Here is a 21,897-nt window from a genome sequence, read left to right as displayed (position 1 = left end):
CTAATAGGCATAAAAGGATGCTGGTAGCATACTGCCGTGGTGCCGCTGGTGAGTTAGCTCCGCCCACATGATGTGTGTCTGTGCTGCTCAGGCCTATTCTGTTCTCCAGGTTGTCATTTTTTTTCCTTTGACCTTTGCCAGCTCGCTTTTTACGTTGTTTCTGCTTGTTTGAAAAGCAATATGTTTTGTTTGCTTTGCGCTTCTGCCTCCTGTCTTTCTTTCTTTTTTTAAGTGGAGGGCATTCTGACCTCTCCTCATGCCCTCTTCCTCCTCCTCTTCCCAACCCTGGCTTCCTCTTTGCCCCTCACTCTCCTCTTTCCCTCTCTCAGGATGAAACTGTGGGGGAGGTCAGCTTGGCCTGTGCAGGTGGCCTTCCTCGTTGCCTTGGTGATGCTCTGCGTTGACCCGGTGTCCGCTGGCAGCCGTAACCATCGGGGACCGACAGGTACACCAGGTCTTGCTCTGAACCCCCTTCCAACACCACAAGAGGTTAATTACACTGTCACTGCAAAGGCACAACACATGTTCCCTGAGCCCGTTCGCTCATCATCCCGATCCTGGAGGAGGGGGCCGAGCGGGGACAATATGCTCCGTCCCTCAGCGTGACATAATGTAATCTAGACGAGACCTCGTTTTGGGCTTGGATGCAAACACACCCCTGTTTGAATGATCGAGCCCTTCCAGATACAAATGGCACTTAAGCTGTCAGGAGCTGTCAACACAAATAGATCAGAGTGAGTGTGATCTGATCTCTGCCGAGCGGTGGCAGACGACCAGCAGTTCAGGCTGATGCTGTTGTTCTCGAGCGACTTAATTCTTAGTGATTTAGGATTTCTATAAAACAGGTTGTGTGTCCCGTGTAGAAGAGGACATGTAAGGCTCATGACTTCTAATCCTCAGGCTCCTAATTGCCTGTGCCGACATGAATATGCATAGCTCAGCAGGGTCCCGTTAACCAAAAGCACCACTTTGCTTATTACCTGAGAAACAATGAAAAATGATAGAAACCACAGCCGACGTTGACTTAATTTAATCCCACAAGCTGAATCTATTCTCTATCCTTAATTTCCATAAGTCATGGAGACAGGCCGCCACCCAACCAAAAAAATGACCAACACAGTCTTATTAATATTTTATCGGCGCTGACTGCAGGGACAGTTGTGCTGAGTCACAGCATCTTGTGCTTCGACTTGTTGGCGACAACCTCCCGAGTTGTCACCACCTTCTCCTCCTCACATTTAATTATGACAATTTCCTTAATTATCGCTTGGTCTCTACGCTCTCACTGCTGGTGCTCTGCAAGGTGACCTTTATGTGCCACAGCAACGCTACCAGCATCCAGTCTGTGCAATGAGTGAAGGTATTAGTTTCACTTTGATGGAGAGGAGGCAGCCTTTCTTATGGGAGGGACACTACTAATTGCAGGTCCTGTGTATTGTGAAGGTCAGCATGGGTTGACTTATTTCGTATTTCTCTCTCACTGTGAAACAAAATGACTTGCTCACAAATCGTCTGGTGCTTATTATTAGAGGGTTTTGCTCTAATTGGTGCAAGTTAAGGACTTGTTAATACCAACATGGCACCAACCCATACAGCGGTTTGAGGCAGAGAAATAATTGGCAGTTCATTACGACTGCTCAATGTGTTTTCTGTGGTTTCTACTTAAGTATTTGTGCTGCTGGTCTGTTGGCCGGTCAGTGAGGTATTTGTTTGATCCGTGATGTACCATTTGCTACCACATGGTGGCTCTAGAGGTCAAAAAATCCTCCTCTGGAAATATGTATTTTTTTTCTTAATCTCAGTCTCATTGACCCAACGTCATTCTCAATAGGCAATCTGTCATCTGACAAAAACTCACCTGAGAAACAAATCTATAATGGGCCTGGATGGAATGAATGGCAACTAACAAAACAGACATGATATGACAGCTGTCACTTAAAATTGATGTGGGGGAAAAAACAGCATCTGCTCTCTTTTTTATTTTCTGGCAGCACTCTCATGGGAATAAAATATATAACATAAGCAAAGTATCAGATCCATCTTAAAAACATATACAAATAAAAACGGCACAATCTCACAGGAAATAGCTTTCCTCTCGCCAACTCCATATATTTCTTATTATAACACTGACACATTCAGCACATACAAATGATCAACTTATTTTCACTCATGTAGCTCTCACAAATAGTGCTGTGTAGAATAATATAATACCTATTGCCAAACAAGCAGCAACAAATACTTTAGCACACCGTAAGATCTCTAATGCTGATAATTTAATTTAATTTATCTTTTACTGTATTTCATAACAATTACACATCAGCAGGTCACACAATAAATTGCATTCCAGGAGCTGTGAATGTAGCGCAACACAAACAATTATGTACTCCAACCTGATTTGCTGTTTCCTGAAAAAACATCAGACTTAAATTGATTTATTGTACTCTTTCAGCTCTGAGCAATATTCTCCTGACAATGAAATCTTCTCATATGGCCTTTTTCTTTTCTTGTTTGAATGCCTGAAATTTGATAATCTGAGACCAGAACTTCAGTCACTAGCTTGCAGAATGAATGCGTAGCAAACCAAACAATTTTTCAGCTTCTAGTATTAATTATTATCAATATCAGCTAATCCCTGTTTCAACATACCGTTGATCACAAATGATATCTTCAATTCCCAGAAAGACACATTTCATCAAGTTTTATCGGGCCATGCTTGGCCTCATGTGAGGAACAACATACCTGTCACTTCCGGCATGAAAAGGCCCACAGTCACACTCATGCTCAAGCTTAAATGTGCATCCATGCAGGTTTATTTTGGAGCAATCTGTCCACTAGTCTGTCATATACGATGTCTCCTTAGTGAGCAGGTTTTATTGGGTATAGATTTGTTGAGCAGGATTATTCAGCCGTACCAGCGGCCTGTTATAATAATTAGCATGAAGCCTGTGGGCCTGTTAAACACTGATAATGTCAGGAGGATTGATGGGCTGCATATAGGACAAGGGTGAGGAGGAGATGAAGCAAGTTAGCAAAGGAGAGGTCAAAGAGGGCAAATGTAGAAAGAAAGGAAAAAGGGCTGGAAATTTAAACAAAGAAAACAGAGTTTCAGCAAGTATGTGTGATATACGAATGTGTTGTTTTGTAGTATAAAGGATGTGGGAAGATGTTTGACATGGTTTCCAACTCTATTGCACACGTCTTTCTCTCTGAAGACCCACCTGTGTGTTCCTACAGAGACGTACAGTATGTCCCCTTCACATTGACTTTGCCGCCTCCGACAGATTTTCTAGATATCTGGCCTTTTATAGCCGTGGACATGCTTGTCAGGTATTGACGGGGGAAAGACACAGCTTTTTGATAAATTGCACGATGCTTCTGCTCGCCTGTGTCTGTCAGAATACATCAATCGCCTGGCTAACCCATCAGTTCAAGGTAGCTTGGTTTGTTGGCTGCCCAGGTACTGTTGCCACCTCCGCACCTCCCCACCACCACCACCACCTTGCTTCTCACCGCACACTCCCTTTGCCTGCTGCGGGAATAAAAGCATTTAGCCATGCTTGAGAAGTCTTTTCATCTCAGTGTGTGCTGGGCTCTATTACGTTGGGATGGCCATAACAGAATGGTTTAAAGGCAACATTGAGACTTTAGATACACTGTTATTGTGTGTATATAGCTAGAGGCTGACTACTCAGCACATGAATCTTAAGCAGATGAGTTGTGAGAGGCTGCGGCGATCTGAACAGAGTGCAGACGGAGAGTGCTCACAGTAAAGCTGCATGTATTTCAGTCTGCACTCCAGACCACTTTTCAGATGTTTGGCACTTGTTCTGATTTTGTACGACTATTTCCAATCTGGGTCTGACTTTATGCTGTTCACTCCTGGAACATCTTCTGAAAAATCACTTCTCAGTGACATTTTACTGCAGAAAAAGAAGGTTTCTTATATGACAACTGCTTTTTTACAGGTTAGTGTGGCTGCATTGAAACATTTATGGACAGTTTGTTCTAATTGAAACATGAAACATGTTTTACATTAATTTTGAACGATGTGACAAATAGCAACATCTGCTTGTCTGTTGACCCATCACTTTGGTCCAGCTCAACATGCTAGCATCGTCAGTGTTGGCCTGCCGCGCCTACGCACAGACCTGCTGCCATGGCTTGAGGCTCCTACAGTCGTTAAATTGAATATGAAATGCTCCAGCCACATCTGCGCATAATAATACGCCACAAACATGGAAATCTGTTTATTGTGCACTAAAATAAAAAATAAAGTGTCCTGTATTATTTTATGTATTTTTGGCACACTCCCTTTCCTAGCATTTTTAAGTGGTAAATAGGGAAATGGGAAGTATTTTTAGCAAAACTACGCACCTCTAAATATCTTTAAGAATGTCTCTTCAGAACATTGTGAGAATGTACCTTCAGGAATGAGTGTTTTTGTGTTCATCTCTCCCACATTTAATAGATTTTGGCCGCAAACTCTCTATTGCTCTAACCTCTATTGATCGGTTACATACCGTGGATGCTCAAGTGTACAATTCATAGCAATGCTGCTCCTTCAAAGATTTACATTTCTCCCTCGAAACAAGCCCACACTCATAACATTTAGACATGCAGTAAAGTCTTGCACATATGGATTTATAAACCTTTTTTTAATCATAATGCTCACAAATTAGTTGAATATTTTACAACACATTATTATAGTGGTGCAAAATGCTAAAACTTTTTTCTGCGTGGGAAAACATGCCAGCTGTCCAATATTAAAGCAAAGCAAGCAATACAATGAAAGTCAAGTTGCCATTGGTATGAAACACTAATGTATGCTCACACTTTATTCTTTACTCACATTTCTGTGACACACCATTGAACCACCTCACCACTGGGCCAGAACCACAAACCAAACAGACTTAATATAATTAATACTTCTGAGGTTAAGTAAATCAATATTTTGAGATATTTAAATTGAAAGTAGCATATTTGTACAGGTCTGAAGAAATACAAAATTGGTTGGGGCTTTAAGATACACACTCAGAGTGATAATGTCTGCACTCTCACTTGAAGAAGCAACTGGCCTCACGCACAGGAAAATGGACTATAGAAGAACTTAAGAGTCTTTTAAAGCCCTTTCCTCCGCATGGTGTGATGTACTTAAACTTTTCAAATTGATAAAAAAATCTTCCTGAGGTAAATTCCTTCACTAGATTATCGGATTAATTTGTTTATGTGTGAAGTGGTGTGATGGCCTCTCAGAAATATGTTGTCAAATGCAAAAAGCCACATCCTTGTCGTATTTTACTCATGATTTAATTTCAATTAATGATAGTTATGAAGCAACGGCTCACCAGCAATGTAAAGAATGTGTTCCTGCTGCTCCCTTCAGGCCACATCTGAAACACACTGAAGTAGGTTTGAGTGTCCTTTTAATATGGCCATGAAAGAAAGGCTTTTAGAATATTTGCTTGGAAAGCACCTTCGGCTCTCTTTTTTTCATTAAGCTGTGACTGTAAGCCACAAGAAAAACCCATCGGAGGCCCTCCAACCTGGTCACCTCATGTACGTTACACCAGCTTGGATTTAAACCATACCCACTTAAAATAGATTATACATTTGCATACAAAGCTGGACAGACACACAATAGGCACACAAATGAAGCTCAGGTGTTTTTATCTTTCACTGCTCACACACATCCTCACAGCTTTACAGTTTTGAAATACAAACAGCCCCGGCCCAGGTTTGATGTAAGCAATAAAGAGAGGAGACCTGCGAACCCTCTGACCTCATTATGCTAGTCGGAGGCGAGCCGCTCTTTCTTCTCTCTGCTGCCTGTGACACTACTTCTCCTCCTCCTCTTCCTTTCCCTCTTTCTTTCTCACTAACAAGCTGCCTATTTGTGAGAGGGAGGAAGACAATGGGTCTTACCCAGTCACCGCTCTCCACTAACAGTGATTTTCAAGACAGATTCATAATAATGAGGGCACGAGTCAGAGTAAAACAAAGGCAATTTGGTTGTGTTTAAATTACACATTCTTTTTTTCCGGTTTTTATTGTTACTCTGTGCTCTAATTGTGATTATTACAGTTATAATCACCACTGCGCAGATAGTTATTGTCTCATTGAGTTTAGTTAAATTTTCTTAAAGTCTAGATTTTGATCAGCAGGCTATATGTTTGTGTGTGTGTGTGTGTGCCAGTGTGTGCACGGTGGTAATCCGGCAGCTGCTCCAGCCTCAGGAGAGCCTGAGACAGAGGAGTGAGGGAAATGAAAGTGGAGGGATGATAGCGGAGGGGCGCCTTCAGAGAGCCCGGGATCATTGATGGGGCTCTCTGGAGGAGAGAACAAACAAACTTTAAATCAGAAAGGATGAGAGAGGTCATGGCCTGCAGAAATGGAACCCTCGACAGAGTGTGTGCGTGCGCTTTGTGTGCGCCGCGTTGGCCTCTGTGTGTCTGGCTGCAAAGCTTATTCAGCTGAGCATGAAAAGTTTGGGAGTCTGGGTAAAGTCACGTACATAAATGAAATCTGGGCTTACGGTACAGTATAACCAAGGTTTTCCCAGAGCTGTAAAGAGGCTTATAGGTAGTAATGTGGCCAGCAGGGTTTGCTGTGCTCGGGAAACGGTACAAGAGACTCTCAGGGGTGCACAACAAGGTTTGAGAGGGAAGATAAGGCGGCTGGAATCTGTTCAGAAGCCATAAGCAAAGATTAGATTCACTAAACATTTTCCCCAACACTTGTGGTCGGCGCGTTTTCCTTCAGGTGGCACAAAGGCTTCTTCCGATGAGATTTATGGTTTTAATGTGCCGAGTGAAATATAACATTAGTATAGACATTATAGAGTGAACACTTCTAAACAAGAACCTGAATAAGCCTATTCACACATTATGCTCATAACATCCTGATGGTGTTATACTGAGCAGTCAACAAACTCAAACACATGTGGCAGATGAAACGATGATAAGATACAAACTGCTACATACACGACTGTCCCTGTAAGAAAGCATATTGTTTCAGTTACATCACACACAAAAAGACGCATTTTCTTTCTTGGCAGACAGCTTTGGGTTAAAATTTACTTAAAGTTAAGCGTGCCCTTCTGTCCAATTACTGTCAAGAGAATATTATAATTAACCATATCAAGGTCCCCAGGGAAGTGTGGAGATAATCACGGGAGATTAGATGCTGTTTGTGTGTTGGAGGTGTCAGGTGAAAAGCAATTATCCTCATATAAATTATGGCTTTGAGGATCACACACAGACACAGAAATCCAGAGAAAAACACACACACACACACACACACACACACACACACACACACACACACAGACACACACACACACACACACACACACACACACATATATACATACACGTCCATACATAAACATACGCAGTGATGGTTAGAACCGTAAAGATGGATCCTACCAGTGGGTTGTTCCACCACATGACTCTATAATCTGCATGTCTGTTCTTTGCTTACATCAAGTGGTTTATTATCTCTGAAAGTAGTCAAAAGAAACTATTATTTTCCCAACGTTTCTTTTGCCCTGCACACAACGACAACAGAGGCGCCTCTGTGTCTGAGTTAATGAGGGCACTGTGCCGAGGATAAAAGCAAATCATCACTAAAGAGTGTTTACTTCAGAATCAAAGAGTATGAGACTGGAATACATTGAGGAGTTTATACAAAAGTAAATAATTCAACAGATTTGTTTAATCCTCAGATAAACTGCTGTTGTGTATATTTGATTGTTATTTGGAGCACACATTTATTTGAATTTAATGCCAATTTATTTGCAGCAACAAACCGTCAAAACACCAATAAGCCGTCCTCAAAGTCTATGAAAATGCAAATAATTCCGCTCACCACTTCTCCCTCTCTCTTTCTCTCTCTCTCTCTCTCTCTCTCTCTCTCTCTCTCTCTCTCTCTCTCTCTCAGTCTCATACCAGGTGAAGCAGGGGACATGTGAGGTGGTGGACATCCATCGCTGCTGTAATAAGAATAAGATTGAGGAGCGCTCTCAAACCGTCAAGTGCTCCTGTTTCCCTGGGCAGGTCGCTGGCACCACCAGATCCAGACCCTCTTGTGTGGAAGGTAAAATAATATATATGTATATGTCCCACTGTATTTGCAGCCCCACAATCCAGACATTTGTAGTTTGACGGAGAACCTTTCCCTTAAACAAATCACCCGCAATGACTCTATTAACTAACAGTCTACTGTAAGTCTGGTTGGTCCGCTGCATTTGCACCAAATACTAAAACTGCATTGCTTGAATCCTTAATTATTCATTACATATATGTAAGTAGCAATGTTCAAGTTCCACACTGTATGAAAACATACTGTGTATTCTGTTCCAACCCTTCATTAAAGCAATACAGTCAGGAAATAGTCAAACCCAAACACTGTGTTTTTCTCGATTAAATGCATTAAATCAAACAGAAATTATGCAGATTTTTAGTACATTTTGTACACATTTTCCCCACAATTCTCTAGCAGGATAATTCCGCTGGACATGTTCGGTATCCGATCGATCGTGACTAGAATTCTGAATGAGGTTTGAGGTTGTATGTGTGGAAGTTGCTCGGCTGCGCCACATGTTTTTGTAATGATCGACACACTGCTGAATCTCACGGGGTCAAAGAGGCTAAAAATGTTTTCAATCATCTTGCATCATTAAATTTGCAACATGAATCATCCCACCTAAAACAAATCATTACCCGATTCAGTACGACATAAATAAATGAGTCCACTGCAAGAAAGATTAATAGGTTGCACTTTATTTTGAATTGCTGCCAGGTTAGATTCCTGTGTGGAAATTGATTTTCTTATGGCATAAAACAGGAGGACACTGCTCTTCTTTTTGCACAAACAGAGCGAAACCTTTTAAAGGTGGTCGAAAACATGAAACGCTGATGGGAAAATAACACCTGGCCTTTCTGTCCTTCTTAGCAAAGCCACACAGTAACGAAACCCACAAGGGGTGAGACAGGGAGAAGATGAACAAATATCAGAAGAAACAACAAAACGTTGTCGAGACACTGAGCGGCAAGAACATCCGTGGTTTGAAATTGAGACAATGAATAAATGTCCACCATTGTGATACAGAAATAGTATGTTTTTCAGTGGATGATGTAATATTGTATATCGCTTCCCTCCTGGTCCAACAGCTAGTGGTTCATCACGTCCCAAGGTGCTCATGTAGGTTAAAGCACTAATGCAGGTAATGGAAGCACAGCCACCACTGTCTCCTTGCCTCCTTATTCCCTCGTGCTGTCTGAAAGGAGACGAAAATATATACGACAGCTGTGGGCCAAGACTGCCGCGGCCTCATGACTGGAAATTTAAACTACATTTTAAAAAGGCCTGATTTTGTTTGGGACAGCGTTTCATTTCATACCTAGTGGGCCACTTAAGTGCACGACAGATGGGGAGACGGCATTTTCCTCTGATCTCTTTTAGACGTTGAGACATAACAAGACATTGAGCCCAGGAGAACCGGAGACCACTTTGTGGAAACTAATGGGGATCCCAATAAAGAATAAAATAACGACAACCCAAACATTGGCAGGAGCAATGTTATGTGGGTAAAATGAAAATAAAACTTATGTTGTGTATGATGTTGAGTCAATAATTAAAAAGCTCATGTCAAATGAGAAACATATACACAATAAGCATGTGTATCCGTGTGTTTGTCCGCGATATGCGCAGTATGTGTGTGTGTGAGAGAGAGAGAGAGAGAGAGAGAGAGAGAGAGAGAGAGTGTGTGTGTGTGTGTGTGTGTGTGTGTGTGTGTGTGTGTGTGAGAGTGAGTGTAGTGATAATAGACAGAGGAAAGCTGCCGGTCGTTTTCATAGACCTTTGTTCCACCCGTCTGTCCGCTCCGCGAGCTCCTGCCCAGCAAGAAACAAGCAGTGTCACTGACCCCTATCATCCGCAGACGCTCCGCTGAGATCACGAACACACACACACACTGTCGGTCAGCCCGATCCTATCCCGCTGTATTAGCCGCCTACCACAAGAAAATACATAGTTGTCTCATACGTGAGGAAAGCCAGTGCATCTCCAAAGCACTGGGGTTATTCAAACTGTTAAGGTCAGCTGGGGGGCGGACACTGAATGACTGATGGACCAATACAAACAGAGGCTTTGATGAGTTGTGTAGACGAAGATGAAGCGATGCTCGTTCTCGAACTTGATCACAATTGCAATTTTTGGTTAGTTTATTTTTGATGAAAATACAGCATCAGCACATGCTAATGCCGTAAATTAATGATATGGTAATTATCAAGAGGGAACAACAAAACAAAACAAAAAACTCATTCCCCCTGTCAGAGCCGCAGTTTGTTCACTTCTATTGGCTCAATATAGCACAGAAACAAGAATAAATACTCTGTTTTGTTTGGTTGAAGGTGTTGTTCATCATTGTTTGGGATCCCACAGATCCTTCTGCTGTAAAATAATAATTATTGTTAGATTGTTTTGCATAAATTGTTTATTTTTTTCTTCTGACTTCATTAAATCCAATATGTACTTAGTGGTAACTAACTTCTCTTTTCCACAACCTGGGCCTACATTATTAAAGGTGACAAAATAGCCATCCAATATTGTTATAACACCAAAAATAAATATTTCACGTTTTACATCTGTGCGTTTTGACTTTTACTTTATGCTATCTACATAGTGACGTTATGTTTGGGGTTTAACTCCCTGTTAGAACTCTTATGCACTAACTGTTATAAAACTCTAATAGAAATCCTAATAGACTTATTTGGGATTTGGGAGAGGTACTGCTGATTAATCAACACATTTATCATGTAAAATCTATTGTATTTAGCATTTATTGTTGTACAGCTAGGGTCTCAGAGACTGAATTATGTCATTAATTATAAATTCTCATAAATTAAGGAAAAGTCAGGAAGTATCAAGCTGATGGTTTTGTGTTGTTAACAATGGCCTGGGTCTCCAGGACCCAAAGCACAATAATTGGGTTAATTCATTTTCATTAATTCTTGTTTTTCATTTGCATTCTAAACGGCCACTTTTGCTTCTTTGTTGTAATCGTAAGTCTTTTATTTCTTTTCAAAATAAACAAGCAACTGTTTGAATTTCAGTGTGAATCACACTCACTTCCTGCGGGGCAGGCATTCTCTCTAAGTGTCCAAACACCTTCCATATTTAGTAATCACAACTATCCATATAGCGCCCGACATGCCGCCCCATGCAGTGTGTTGCTATTCTTGCATGTGGCCAGTAGACGGTGCTTTTCCCATTCAAATGACTCAGTCACAAACAGTCTATATACCTGCTAGATCATTTCAGCACTATTCTCACCCAATAAAGAAGTAGATTTGTTGTTTAACCTCTTTGATGAGTTCCTAGATGAGAATGATTGCTTGATAATGATAAAATCGGGCAACCATAGCAAAGATGATTGGCTTTGTAATGAAACTTGGGATAAATAAGGAATCATGTGAAGCTTTGCGAACCTCTCAGAAAAGCCATTGCTTTGCTTTTGTTTGTTCACTTCTCCTTAAAAACCTGGTATAGTGTGTGCTAAGAAGATGGAATGACACTGATGAGAAGCTAATAGCCATATTACTATGTTATTACTGTGTCACTAAAACACATTCAATGATGGATTATTTTTGATGGTCTCAGTCACATTATCTCGCACACAAACAGCTTTGTTCTTCCATCACACTAGTCATGAGGTTTTCTAATTTCCTATTCGGATCGCTCCTCCGAATCACACCGCCTCCAAAATCCAGTGCTCAGCAGCACTGGATTTTTTCTCATGAGTCATGCTTGACCTCTGAGTTCACAGTTACGAAAACATCTCACCTCATCCAACACAGGCACACGCACACACACATCCACGCATGCTACTCTCACCTCGTAGGCTCGAGCGCTGTTGGAAAGAGACAAACCCCTCTTAGTAGCCACCTTGTAGAAAAGCTACCGTGTAAATGGAGTTACATTATTGATGCCGGCTGAAAGAGGAGAAAATGGCAGCAGGTCCCATTACCGGCTGCTGCGCGGTGGGACCCATTACTGTGGGAATAACTTTCTCAAGCGAACTTTATTCCTCACAATATTGTTTTCCATGAAATGTTCTATTAGAATCGGTGATTGGAGGAATAGTTTGTCCTGTCAGTCGTGAGGTGATTTGGAAAAGTCTAAATCGGAGCGTAATTACTTTTTAGAGGAAGACTTGATAATAGATCGAAGTCAAGAAGTTAAACTGTTTTTGGAATATTCCACTGGAGAAATGCATTGGGTCCACTTGTTTGTCTGCGTCTCATACATTTCCCATTTGGAGAAATAGCTTGTTCAAGTGCAGACAAAATGTGTGTCCACTGAATGCAGTAGCATGCAGGATGAATAAAATGTTTTTCTTGTCTCAATTGGGATTCTGCCAAATTGAGTTAAGCTCACACTGTCGGTTAGGACTGTGTTGGTTAGCGCTTGTGTGCACATCTAGGGAAAAAATAAAGTCTGTGCCAAGTCCAAAAAGAAAGCTATCCTCATATAAAGTATTTAGGTTGTTCCCCTTTGCTCACGTGTTGCACAATATGGCTGGTTGAGAAAGAAATGACTCATATTCTGTACTGAATGTCATTAACAGTACATACAGTGAAATACTCTATAAGGAGACCTGCATTCAAATATAATAATACTCGTGTAATGATACTTATTATTATCAACGCATTTATGTGTGTCGTAGCGAGGCTAAGTGGCAGCACTTATACTCTGCTTGTTAGTTTAACCTTTAACAATGCGTCACATTACATTAACCCCTATGCTTTTGTCTGTAAAGTAGTAACTGCAACCATTTGCTCTGAATGTGCAGTAAAAGTAGAAAGTTGCACTTATTTGATATACTCAAGTCAACCATAAATACCTCAAAATTGCCGTTCAGTTCTCGGCTCAGAGCAACATGCCAACTGGGCATTCATGTGTGTCTGAGAGTTTTCTGTTGAAATAGGACTTTAAATCATTTAAATGTGGTGGTGGAGCACAGTCACCTGATAAAAACGACGGATGAGTGGATTTACTTAGGTGTGTTATTTGTTTAGCTCTGCGACAGACAAACCAGGTTCCAATAATTGGCAAAGAAATCTAGTTTGGTGCTTTAGTGCATGTCAACCTGCTGTTGGTAATGTAATATCTGCTCTATAATATCATGCTTTTGTCATTTCACCAGTCCGTTCCGGCGGTGTGTAAATGTTCCCTGTGCATCCTTTTCTGACAGTTTATCCACACCATTTTTTCGCTTGTGTTTTCTCGTCATGCATACCTGGGTGTGCTGGCATGGATGTGTGAGCCCTGGCAACAGATATACAGTGTGTGAGTAAATCATTGTAGAAAGAGATGGATGCCTCTCTCCAACTGCTTCTGCACTCCAGGATCACTGAGTGGAACCGTTACAATGCCTGAGGGTATTTATACCTCCAGGTCCATCCCAACTCTGTGTGTGTGTGTGTGTGTGTGTGTGTGTGTGTGTGTGTGTGTGTGTGTACATCACATTTCCTTTAAATAGTAATGGCCTGGGAGCAAGGGCACATGGCTGCTTGTGATTCTGCTTTTACTCCTGCCACTTACTGCCCAGTGGAGACTACATACATGTACACACACAAAACACACAAAGGTGCACAACAGGCACGTGTGTGCACATGCAAAGTAAAAGTAAACTCCCTGTTGCAGCTTGTGTTGCTCCATAGAGTGAGTTCAGGCGGTGCCTTCGTGAAGTATTAATGGGCACTCTAACAGACACAAGCCTGAGTGCAGTTATTGTATTAGTATGGCCTAACATCAGACAATGGATATGTAGTGAATTAGTTTTCTTCTTATTTTAAAGGCTAATCTATTATTCTCTATCATGGGACTTTAGATGAAAGAGCTCAAGGTGAAGAAGGTCTCTTTGAACATTAATGCATAGTTTGTGGCGTATTACATTGCATCACATGAGAAGGGAGAGTAACTGATCTAATGTCACATTTCTGGCCTTAGTGTGTTGAATGTATATGCACGGATTAAATATTACTTTCAACAAAGGGTTAGATATAATGGATTGATTTAAGCCTTTTCGTTGTCTTACCAAGAGATCAGGGTGTGAATTTGTTTTGCACCTTTTGTTTTCACCCATAGAGATGTTATTTATTATCTTCAACATATTTGTCCTGGGCGGGCGGGGATGACGTCTTGTTAAATACCTGCAGAGGTGGAACACATCAGACATTCTCAAGGTGTTGATTTGACAATAACTAGGCATTGCATACACACAAGTGTCACAAAAGCACACAGGCTTATCTTTTGTCACAGGGGTCTTAACATTACACCAATTATGTGTTCATACAAAGTCGAAGAATAAACATGTGGCTGTGGGGACCTGCAATTTCAACTTTGTCCACTTGATGTCACAAACATTACAATGACAACTCAGGCGGCATTGCAGAGAGAAATGAACAGAGGCTGTGTTCAGATGAACGCTCACCCGGCCAACACAAATGAAAAGCTGTAACCACGACGGTCAGAAGGTGCGTGTGTGACGTTCATCAGATGTTGCCTGAGATTGACGTGATCAGCAGGAGGAGAGACAGAGCCGTAGGCATCCTCGTAGCGTGACACCTCATTTAGACAACCCCAGAGTCGAGGCTGGGGAACCTGGGGAATAGCATAGCCTCAGTCCCTGGTGTTGCCTAATCACCTGCACCTTAAGCAAAGCTCTGTCTCCATGTTTGCCCTCAGATGATCCCGCTCTGAAAGTTTGAGAGAGAACTTAAAAGAGAGACATTTTGAGAGCAGATTCCGTTGTAATGAGCCGATAGTAACTGTGATGAAATGTGTGCCTGAGCTGTAAACCTGTTTTAATTAGCATATGCACCTTTTGTGAATTTAAATGTGGACTCCTAATGAGAATGAGGCAATTAGAGCAGATAGGCCGTGAGGTAGTTGCACACATTTTTATCTGCAGAATATGCGTCCTCTTTCAAGAACTTAAGGAAACTTGAAGCAGAGGTTCATTTTTACACAATCTTGTTCAGCATTTTAGTGTAAAGCCATCAATGTCAATCATTGTAAAGCAATTGAGCTAATAATGCTTTTCAAGTATTTTCCTGCTCTTCAAGAGTCGGCCAGTGTGACTGTGGATAATTAACAACTTGTGCGCACGAGTCGTGACACTGTTGGTCAGACGGAGCAGTAAATTGATAAACGAATACTTCAACATCTTGGGAGTTAGATTAGAAGAGGATCTAAGAGCAGTCATGACTGTCAAATAAATATAAAGCAAGCACAGATTAGCATAAAGACAGGAAACAGTGGGGAAACGCTTGCTCTGTTCAAAGGAAACAAAAAAACCCTATCTGCACCTCTAAGGTTCACCAATTAACACATTGTGTCTAGGTTTTTCATTCGCACAAAGACCGAAGTGTAAAAGAGAAAAGTTGTGGTTTCACACATAACCACCCCCACCCACCCGTAAACCACGACATGTCAATTTTACACTTTTTGTTTGAGCTTTTCAAACTAGATGTAACATCTTAATTGGTGAGCTTTAAAAGGTGCTGGTGGGTGGCCTTTGTTATCCTTTGAACAGAGTCAACCGGCTGCTAGAGGTAGCTTCATATTTAACCCCCAGAGTGGAATTAATCTTCTCATCTCACTATTGGCAAAGAAGCAAATAAGCCTATTTACCCAAAACATTTAACTTTTCCTTTAAAGTCGAATTCCAGATGTCAAATGCAGTCCATCTGTACAGTAGCTGACCTTGAAGGCACCACAGGGGGGAATCCAACTGGCCCTCACCGCCAGTCTGCACATCCACTCAGAAAGAAACATGATCCTCAGAATTAACCACTGCACACACTAAGCACCTCTGTAATCTTTTTTTGTCGCCGACCGGTTGCGACCTGTCTGCGAGTGCTGCCCAACATCTGAACTATCCATGACATCACAGGCCTTGGACCGGCACATGTTCATTTTCTGACTTGACAGGCAGGTGCTTATGTGTCGCGCTCGCCCAACCCTCCCGGTGTAGCATGAGATAAGCTGCAGGGAACGCTAACTCCATAATAGCACTCACAGGCCATGCCCATTAACGCTCTTGCAGTGCAAAGCACCGTCGTCAACACCATAATGGCCACATTAACGAGCATTACACAGCCATTGGTTTTTAGAACCGTTTACTGCCACTGAGCTCATGCATCATAAGAGTGTGTTCAACATTACGCCCCGTGATAGCTGTGAGTCCTTTTGTGTTGACTTCCTGCTTCTCCCTCCATGTCTTCCTGTGTCTGCTATTGCATTTGTGCTGCCTATTTTCTGTTACTAACCCACCCTCTGTTCTATTTGTTTAATCTGCTCCTTTCTCTGTTGAACTCTGTGATGGTCGTCCTCAAACAGCCTCTTTTCCCCTCCACCCTTCACTCTCTCCGCCTCTCTCAGTTCCTCTCGCTGCTCATCTCCACAAAACAAAGATGTGTTTTCTTTGTTTATACCTATTCTTTAGCCTTGTCCTCCTCCCTCTTCCCGCTCTTTCTCGCAGTCACAGTGTTTTTCTGCTTCCATGAGGCTTGAGAGGATTTGTCCATGCTCTTTGCCATTATGCAATTGAAAGCCCATTTTCCTGCCAATATCACCTCAAATTCTCTCTTTGTCTCAAACAATAGTCACCAGAGATCATAATATCAATCCATCAAACCAACAGTTTAATGAAGTTGGAGAAACGGGTGCACTCTTTTATCCCTCCCTGCATTCACACTTGAGACAGGAGGATGGATGGATGATGAGTTAGGAGAGAGGGAGTTATTCTCAGCTGTCGTGCTGTCTTCTGTCTAGACAGTGGGTCAGATGATCTGGAAGATATGACTGTCAGCTGGGAAGCCATGAGAAAACCTTGGGTTTTACCACTAGATTAACTGTAGATCTCACCAAGTCCCAAAGCTGTGTTGTATTATATACACCAAATCACCACAATAAATGTGTTTTAAATCAATAAAAATAAAGAATTAAACCAGAAGTTCCTTTCCATATTTTGCAATGTAAGAGAGATGAGTTTCCGAGAGGGCTTTTATGTCTGCAAAAAAGTATACAATAGATCTCAAACATTCGTCTCTTATGCTTCAAATACTCCAGAGAAGACTGTTTTATAATTGATAGCATTGCTACATCATAATCCTGTTCTTGCTCTCTGCATTACACAATTGGAATATTGGCTCATTGTCTAAATGTGCCTTGTGCTTTACTGATTATACTAGAAACAAAAGGGAAGTTTGGCATTAAGCAGTCATTTCTGTTATATTATAGAAGGTGACTCACACAACCGCACAGATGACAAAATACACATACATTTACCTCTGAATCTTATTCAAAGACCTCTGAATGCTCTGTTAAGACATCCGCAGCATAACAGACTAGCCACATCAGATTGGATTCATCCAGGATAGTTTAAGGAATTGTGTTATTAATTGCTGCATAGGTATGATTTATGTGTTTTATTTTCCCTGTTCTACCTTCTTAAATTTTTTCTCCTGCGGGTGCCAGACTCACCCATTCTGCACAGGCTTTAAATTCTCATGTTGAGGCATTACATTAATCTGATTAAAATGGAAAAAAAGGTATACTGCTGTACAGTTTAGCTCCTCACACTAATCCTATTACAGACGATAAAGCACACGACTGCTCAGAGATACTGGTGGTTTGTCACAGGTGCTGTCCGTGGTGCTGATCCAACTGCAGTCCCCGCAGTAGGATCAGCACCACGGACAGCGTTCGTGGCATTTACATTGTAAAAATATGCGATATGCTCAACTCTTATTATGGACACTAATAGTTCATGTTGGCTGTGGAAATAAAGTAAATCATCCCTAAACAGTATTACTGAGTTATTGTATAAGCAATGGCTGTAGTGTTTGTGGTGAATACCATTTTAATCTTTTCTTTGCCATTTATGCAGTGCTGTTCATCATATCATAGGTTCCATTCACTAACCTGCTGTCTTTTTTTGCCCCTGAAACTCCATTTACGGCTCCAGCCTCCATCGTAGCCCAGAAGTGGTGGTGCCAGATGCATCCGTGTATGGACGGAGAGGAGTGTAAGGTCCTGCCTGACCTGACTGGCTGGTCCTGCAGCACTGGCAACAAAGTCAAAACCACCAAGGTGAGAAGAATGACTGGCTGGGTCTGTGTAGTTGTATACATGTGCAAGTGTTTGCATGCCTGTCTCTCTTTCTCCCTACGTCTGTCCATAAGTGTAACTTCTGATCCATCATATGTACATTTGATGCACATGTCATCTCACACACGCTGCTCTTTTCCTTTCATTTTTGTCTGTTCTGTTTTATGAGCTTGCACAGTGTCACCGACATGTTTATCTAGCCAACTCTAATTACTGCAAAGTCTTTGATAACTTCTAATTTGTAAGCAACAATAAAGCATATAACCTGTGTTCACATCAAAAAAGCCTCTATGATGTCCAGAAAGAATAAATAAATATATGACTGAGTATCTTCCATCTTGACTACTATTTGATGTAGCTACAATTGACCTTGCAATCAAATTGATTATTTTTTTACCTTGTGAAACAGCTCACATCAAGTAGTGTTTGGTCAACAAACTTTCAACTAGATGACTCTTATTGGAGTTTTTCATTTTGTTTCTAACTGTGCACAAAAAGAAAGAACTCAGAAGTGCTTACCAAGCAAATTAAAGATAATCGTATAAACAAAGGTTGTTTTGATCTTCAAGATGCCCACAAATGAGTGTAATCCAATTTAAGCACTAATTTCACACATCAATAAGAAATTACGAAGGAACAGATCCAGAGCTAATCAACGAGCAGGCCTCCCAGTGAGCCGTATTTGTTAATCCGCTCTAACTGTATCTCCTCTGGTGAGGGTGACAACAAACTGATGGAGGAAACACAGGACCTGTGTACACTCTGTACCCCAGACAACCACTGCGTGGTGCCATGTAAACTGACGCTATTCAGATGAGATAAATTGATTTAAATGAGAGTCCTTCATGGCCCTTTGTAAGCTGTTGAAGTGTGAAAGTTAATTTGCGGGACTGACTGCTGGGGTGTGTGTGTGTGTATGTGCTTGCCGTGGGGTGGAGCAGGTGCAGTTTATTTACAGGTGAAATATAAAAAAAAAGAAGAAAAAAAAGAAACATTTGCGAGAGAAGCGGCGCAGGCGCCATAAGAGTAATTGCTCGGGAGATGGCATAACAGCACAACATCTGTCGCATTCATTAGAATGCATTATGGCTGGGGCCTTCCACAGAGGCTTTACAATTAAGAGTCATAATTAAATTGGTGAGTGGGATAGACTGAGGAACAGAGGCACTGCTGGGCTCAGTCACAGGCAGTGGAATTAATGACCCTGGGCCTAACACCAACTTTGGGACTGGTAGGTGCAATTATCCTCATTCTGTTGCATGGTGCTATCTCTTCTTCTTCTTCTTCTTCTTCTTCTTCTTCTTCTTCTTCTTCTTCTTCTTCTTCTTCTTCTTCTTCTTCTCCTCTCCCTTGTTTTGTGACCCACCCTTTCTGACTAGCAATGGCTGACCGCATCAGTGGACATTAATTGTGCATTCGCAAGGTGCTTTGGGACCGCGGAGCAGTTACTTGGAGACTTGGTGGCAGATGTCACTGAAGATGGTTGCAAGGAGACAACAATTCCCTGGCAACTGCATGCATGGCCCTGCTCTCCTGCTGCCTCTGTGTCCCTCTTATTTTTCCTGCGTCTCTCTTTCTACCCATGACCTCCTTTCACCATCTCAGCATCCCATTCACCATGATGATCTGTATCATTCCATCTCTTTGACGCCCACACAGCGTAGGTGTGCTGTAGAAACATGACCGAGGAACCAGAACACTGTTGAGCAAGGAACAGCAAAGATATCGCACCATCAGACACATAACCTCACAAGTCTCATCTCATACCTGGTGAAACATTTACTGCTTTCTCAGGACTAAAACAAGATTTTTCAATATTTAACCGCATCTCTTTTTCTTTTATGAAATGCACATTGGTCAGGGTTTGTTGATGGAAAACAACCACTGTACATCTCCAATTATTTGCTTTCCACACTAAGTGTAAACAAACCATTACAGCTCCGAGACATGTGAAATTCAGCTTTAGCAGTCGAGACATTGTTGGTCCCTGCAAACAGTCAGCCGGCCAGACTGCAAACAAACATATTCCATCCAACAAACAAGACACAGAGTCTGAAATAGAGAGGAAAGGGTTTGATTTGGAATATTCTCCCCTGACCTCTGATTGACTCTTTCAAATGGGAACATGCATTCAGCGACAGTGAAGCGGGACAGTCTGTGTAATGACATGTCTCTGTGACACTGATCCTCTTGTCTTATCTATGATATTGTTTCTTTTTTAGGTCACACGATAGCAAGAGAGCCGCTGAGCCGCGAGGAAACCTGAAACGCTCCATGTGGAAAGGATGGATGACTCACACATATTTACTGTACGATGGGGGGAATTATCAAGGAGAGGACCACTGTCAGGCCATCCATCACAAAACAATGGGATAAAATGTACTCATCACAAACTACGTACACTTGGCTACATGGAGCCACACAATCAGTGTACACAGTATGCTGATTGTTGAGACCAATGGACTACAATCATGGAAACCCAGGGTAAATCTGGACACAAATGGACTTTTCCAATAATGGACGAAATGTGGACTGATGAAAAAAAAGATTGATTTCAAAGAGTGATTACACATTTCAAAGTATATATTTCAACAAAGCATTTGTGGATGAGTGTGCGCTGTGAACTAAAAGCTGTGCTTTGGGTGCTGCTGGACGCAGTCCAGACCGGTTGTCAACATGTAGAACTTGCACTGGAGACAGTGGAGATGAGTTGGGGGAAATGAAAGCGATATCAGCTCATAACTAGCAAATAGCAAATTAGCATCAAATTGCTCTTGTGGGTCAAGTCACTATCAAGAAGCCTGTTTTGCGGGAGTCATTTTGCAGTTCTAATTAGGGATTGCAGTGTAGGATCATAACAACATATTAAAAATTCATGTAAGATATTTGCACTAGTTGAAACCGTTTGGGAATGTTTTTGATTTTCTAGATATCTTCCATCTTTTGCTGTGGATGTCACATGAAATTGGAGGTGAGCATTTTGTAAAATGTCTAACACTTGAAGTAGATAAATATATATAAATATATATCATGCCCCATTATCCCTGAGTAGTAATTGGTTAAAAATGGCTCTGACTATTGAGCCTCACTTACGTACAGCTTTTACGCAATATGAACTAGCAAAGTGTGATTCATTTGTTTCATTTTTGCCCAGAAACATTTCCAAGCTCAGCCTTCAAAGTTCTATATCTTTGATCTATTATATTCAATCTGTGACATCTCTTATGTTAACTGTTAAAAGGAGGCCCATAAAATGTTCAAACAAGAAGGACTAGTTGTCTTTATGTTGTTATTTCACTTTATTGGAAATGTTCTCTGCTTTCACTCTCTTAGTGTTCAGGTTCAGAATTTTCAAAGACACTGTAAACACATAACAATTCTATGAATAGGGCTCTTTTTAGGAGACGCAGTATGTTTTTGAGCACACATTGTCCATTGATTGCCACATCAATGCTTTAGTGAGGTATACTGAAATAATTGCCATCGATAATGGCAGTTCAACCTTCCCTTTGCAAACATGTTTTTTCCCCCCGAGGGCTCGATCATTACTGCACTGAGTACAATAGCGCATCGCCCCAAACAACCACCTTACATCTCTCAATTATCTCCGTCCGTTCTCCCTCAGACACTCGGCTCTTCTTTGAACCTTTCTGTTCCTCTCTTGTGCCCATCTCTCTCTTTTCTGCCACATTGCATGTAATGCGATAGATGGCACAG

The 21,897-nt window shown here is 41.5% G+C and overlaps 1 protein-coding gene across 1 annotated transcript in view; it reads left to right on the top strand.

Moving 5' to 3' along the window:
- Nucleotides 1-20,446, top strand: part of LOC306737058 (chemokine-like protein TAFA-4) — a gene marked incomplete at both ends in the record, with an annotated part of 21,206 nt that extends 760 nt beyond the window's left edge. The window contains 6 exon segments of the mRNA XM_079218762.1: nucleotides 330-457; nucleotides 460-489; nucleotides 7,939-8,094; nucleotides 18,038-18,183; nucleotides 18,899-18,974; nucleotides 20,403-20,446. Coding sequence (XP_079074888.1) covers nucleotides 330-457; nucleotides 460-489; nucleotides 7,939-8,094; nucleotides 18,038-18,183; nucleotides 18,899-18,974; nucleotides 20,403-20,446 — 580 coding nt within the window.
- Between the last annotated feature and the right edge of the window lie 1,451 nt (nucleotides 20,447-21,897).

Source organism: Taurulus bubalis (genome assembly GCF_910589615.1).
Source record: "Taurulus bubalis genome assembly, chromosome: 5".
Taxonomy (NCBI): domain Eukaryota; kingdom Metazoa; phylum Chordata; class Actinopteri; order Perciformes; family Cottidae; genus Taurulus; species Taurulus bubalis.
The sequence above is the reverse complement of the archived record's forward strand: the minus strand, read 5'-3'. Positions and strand labels throughout refer to the sequence as shown.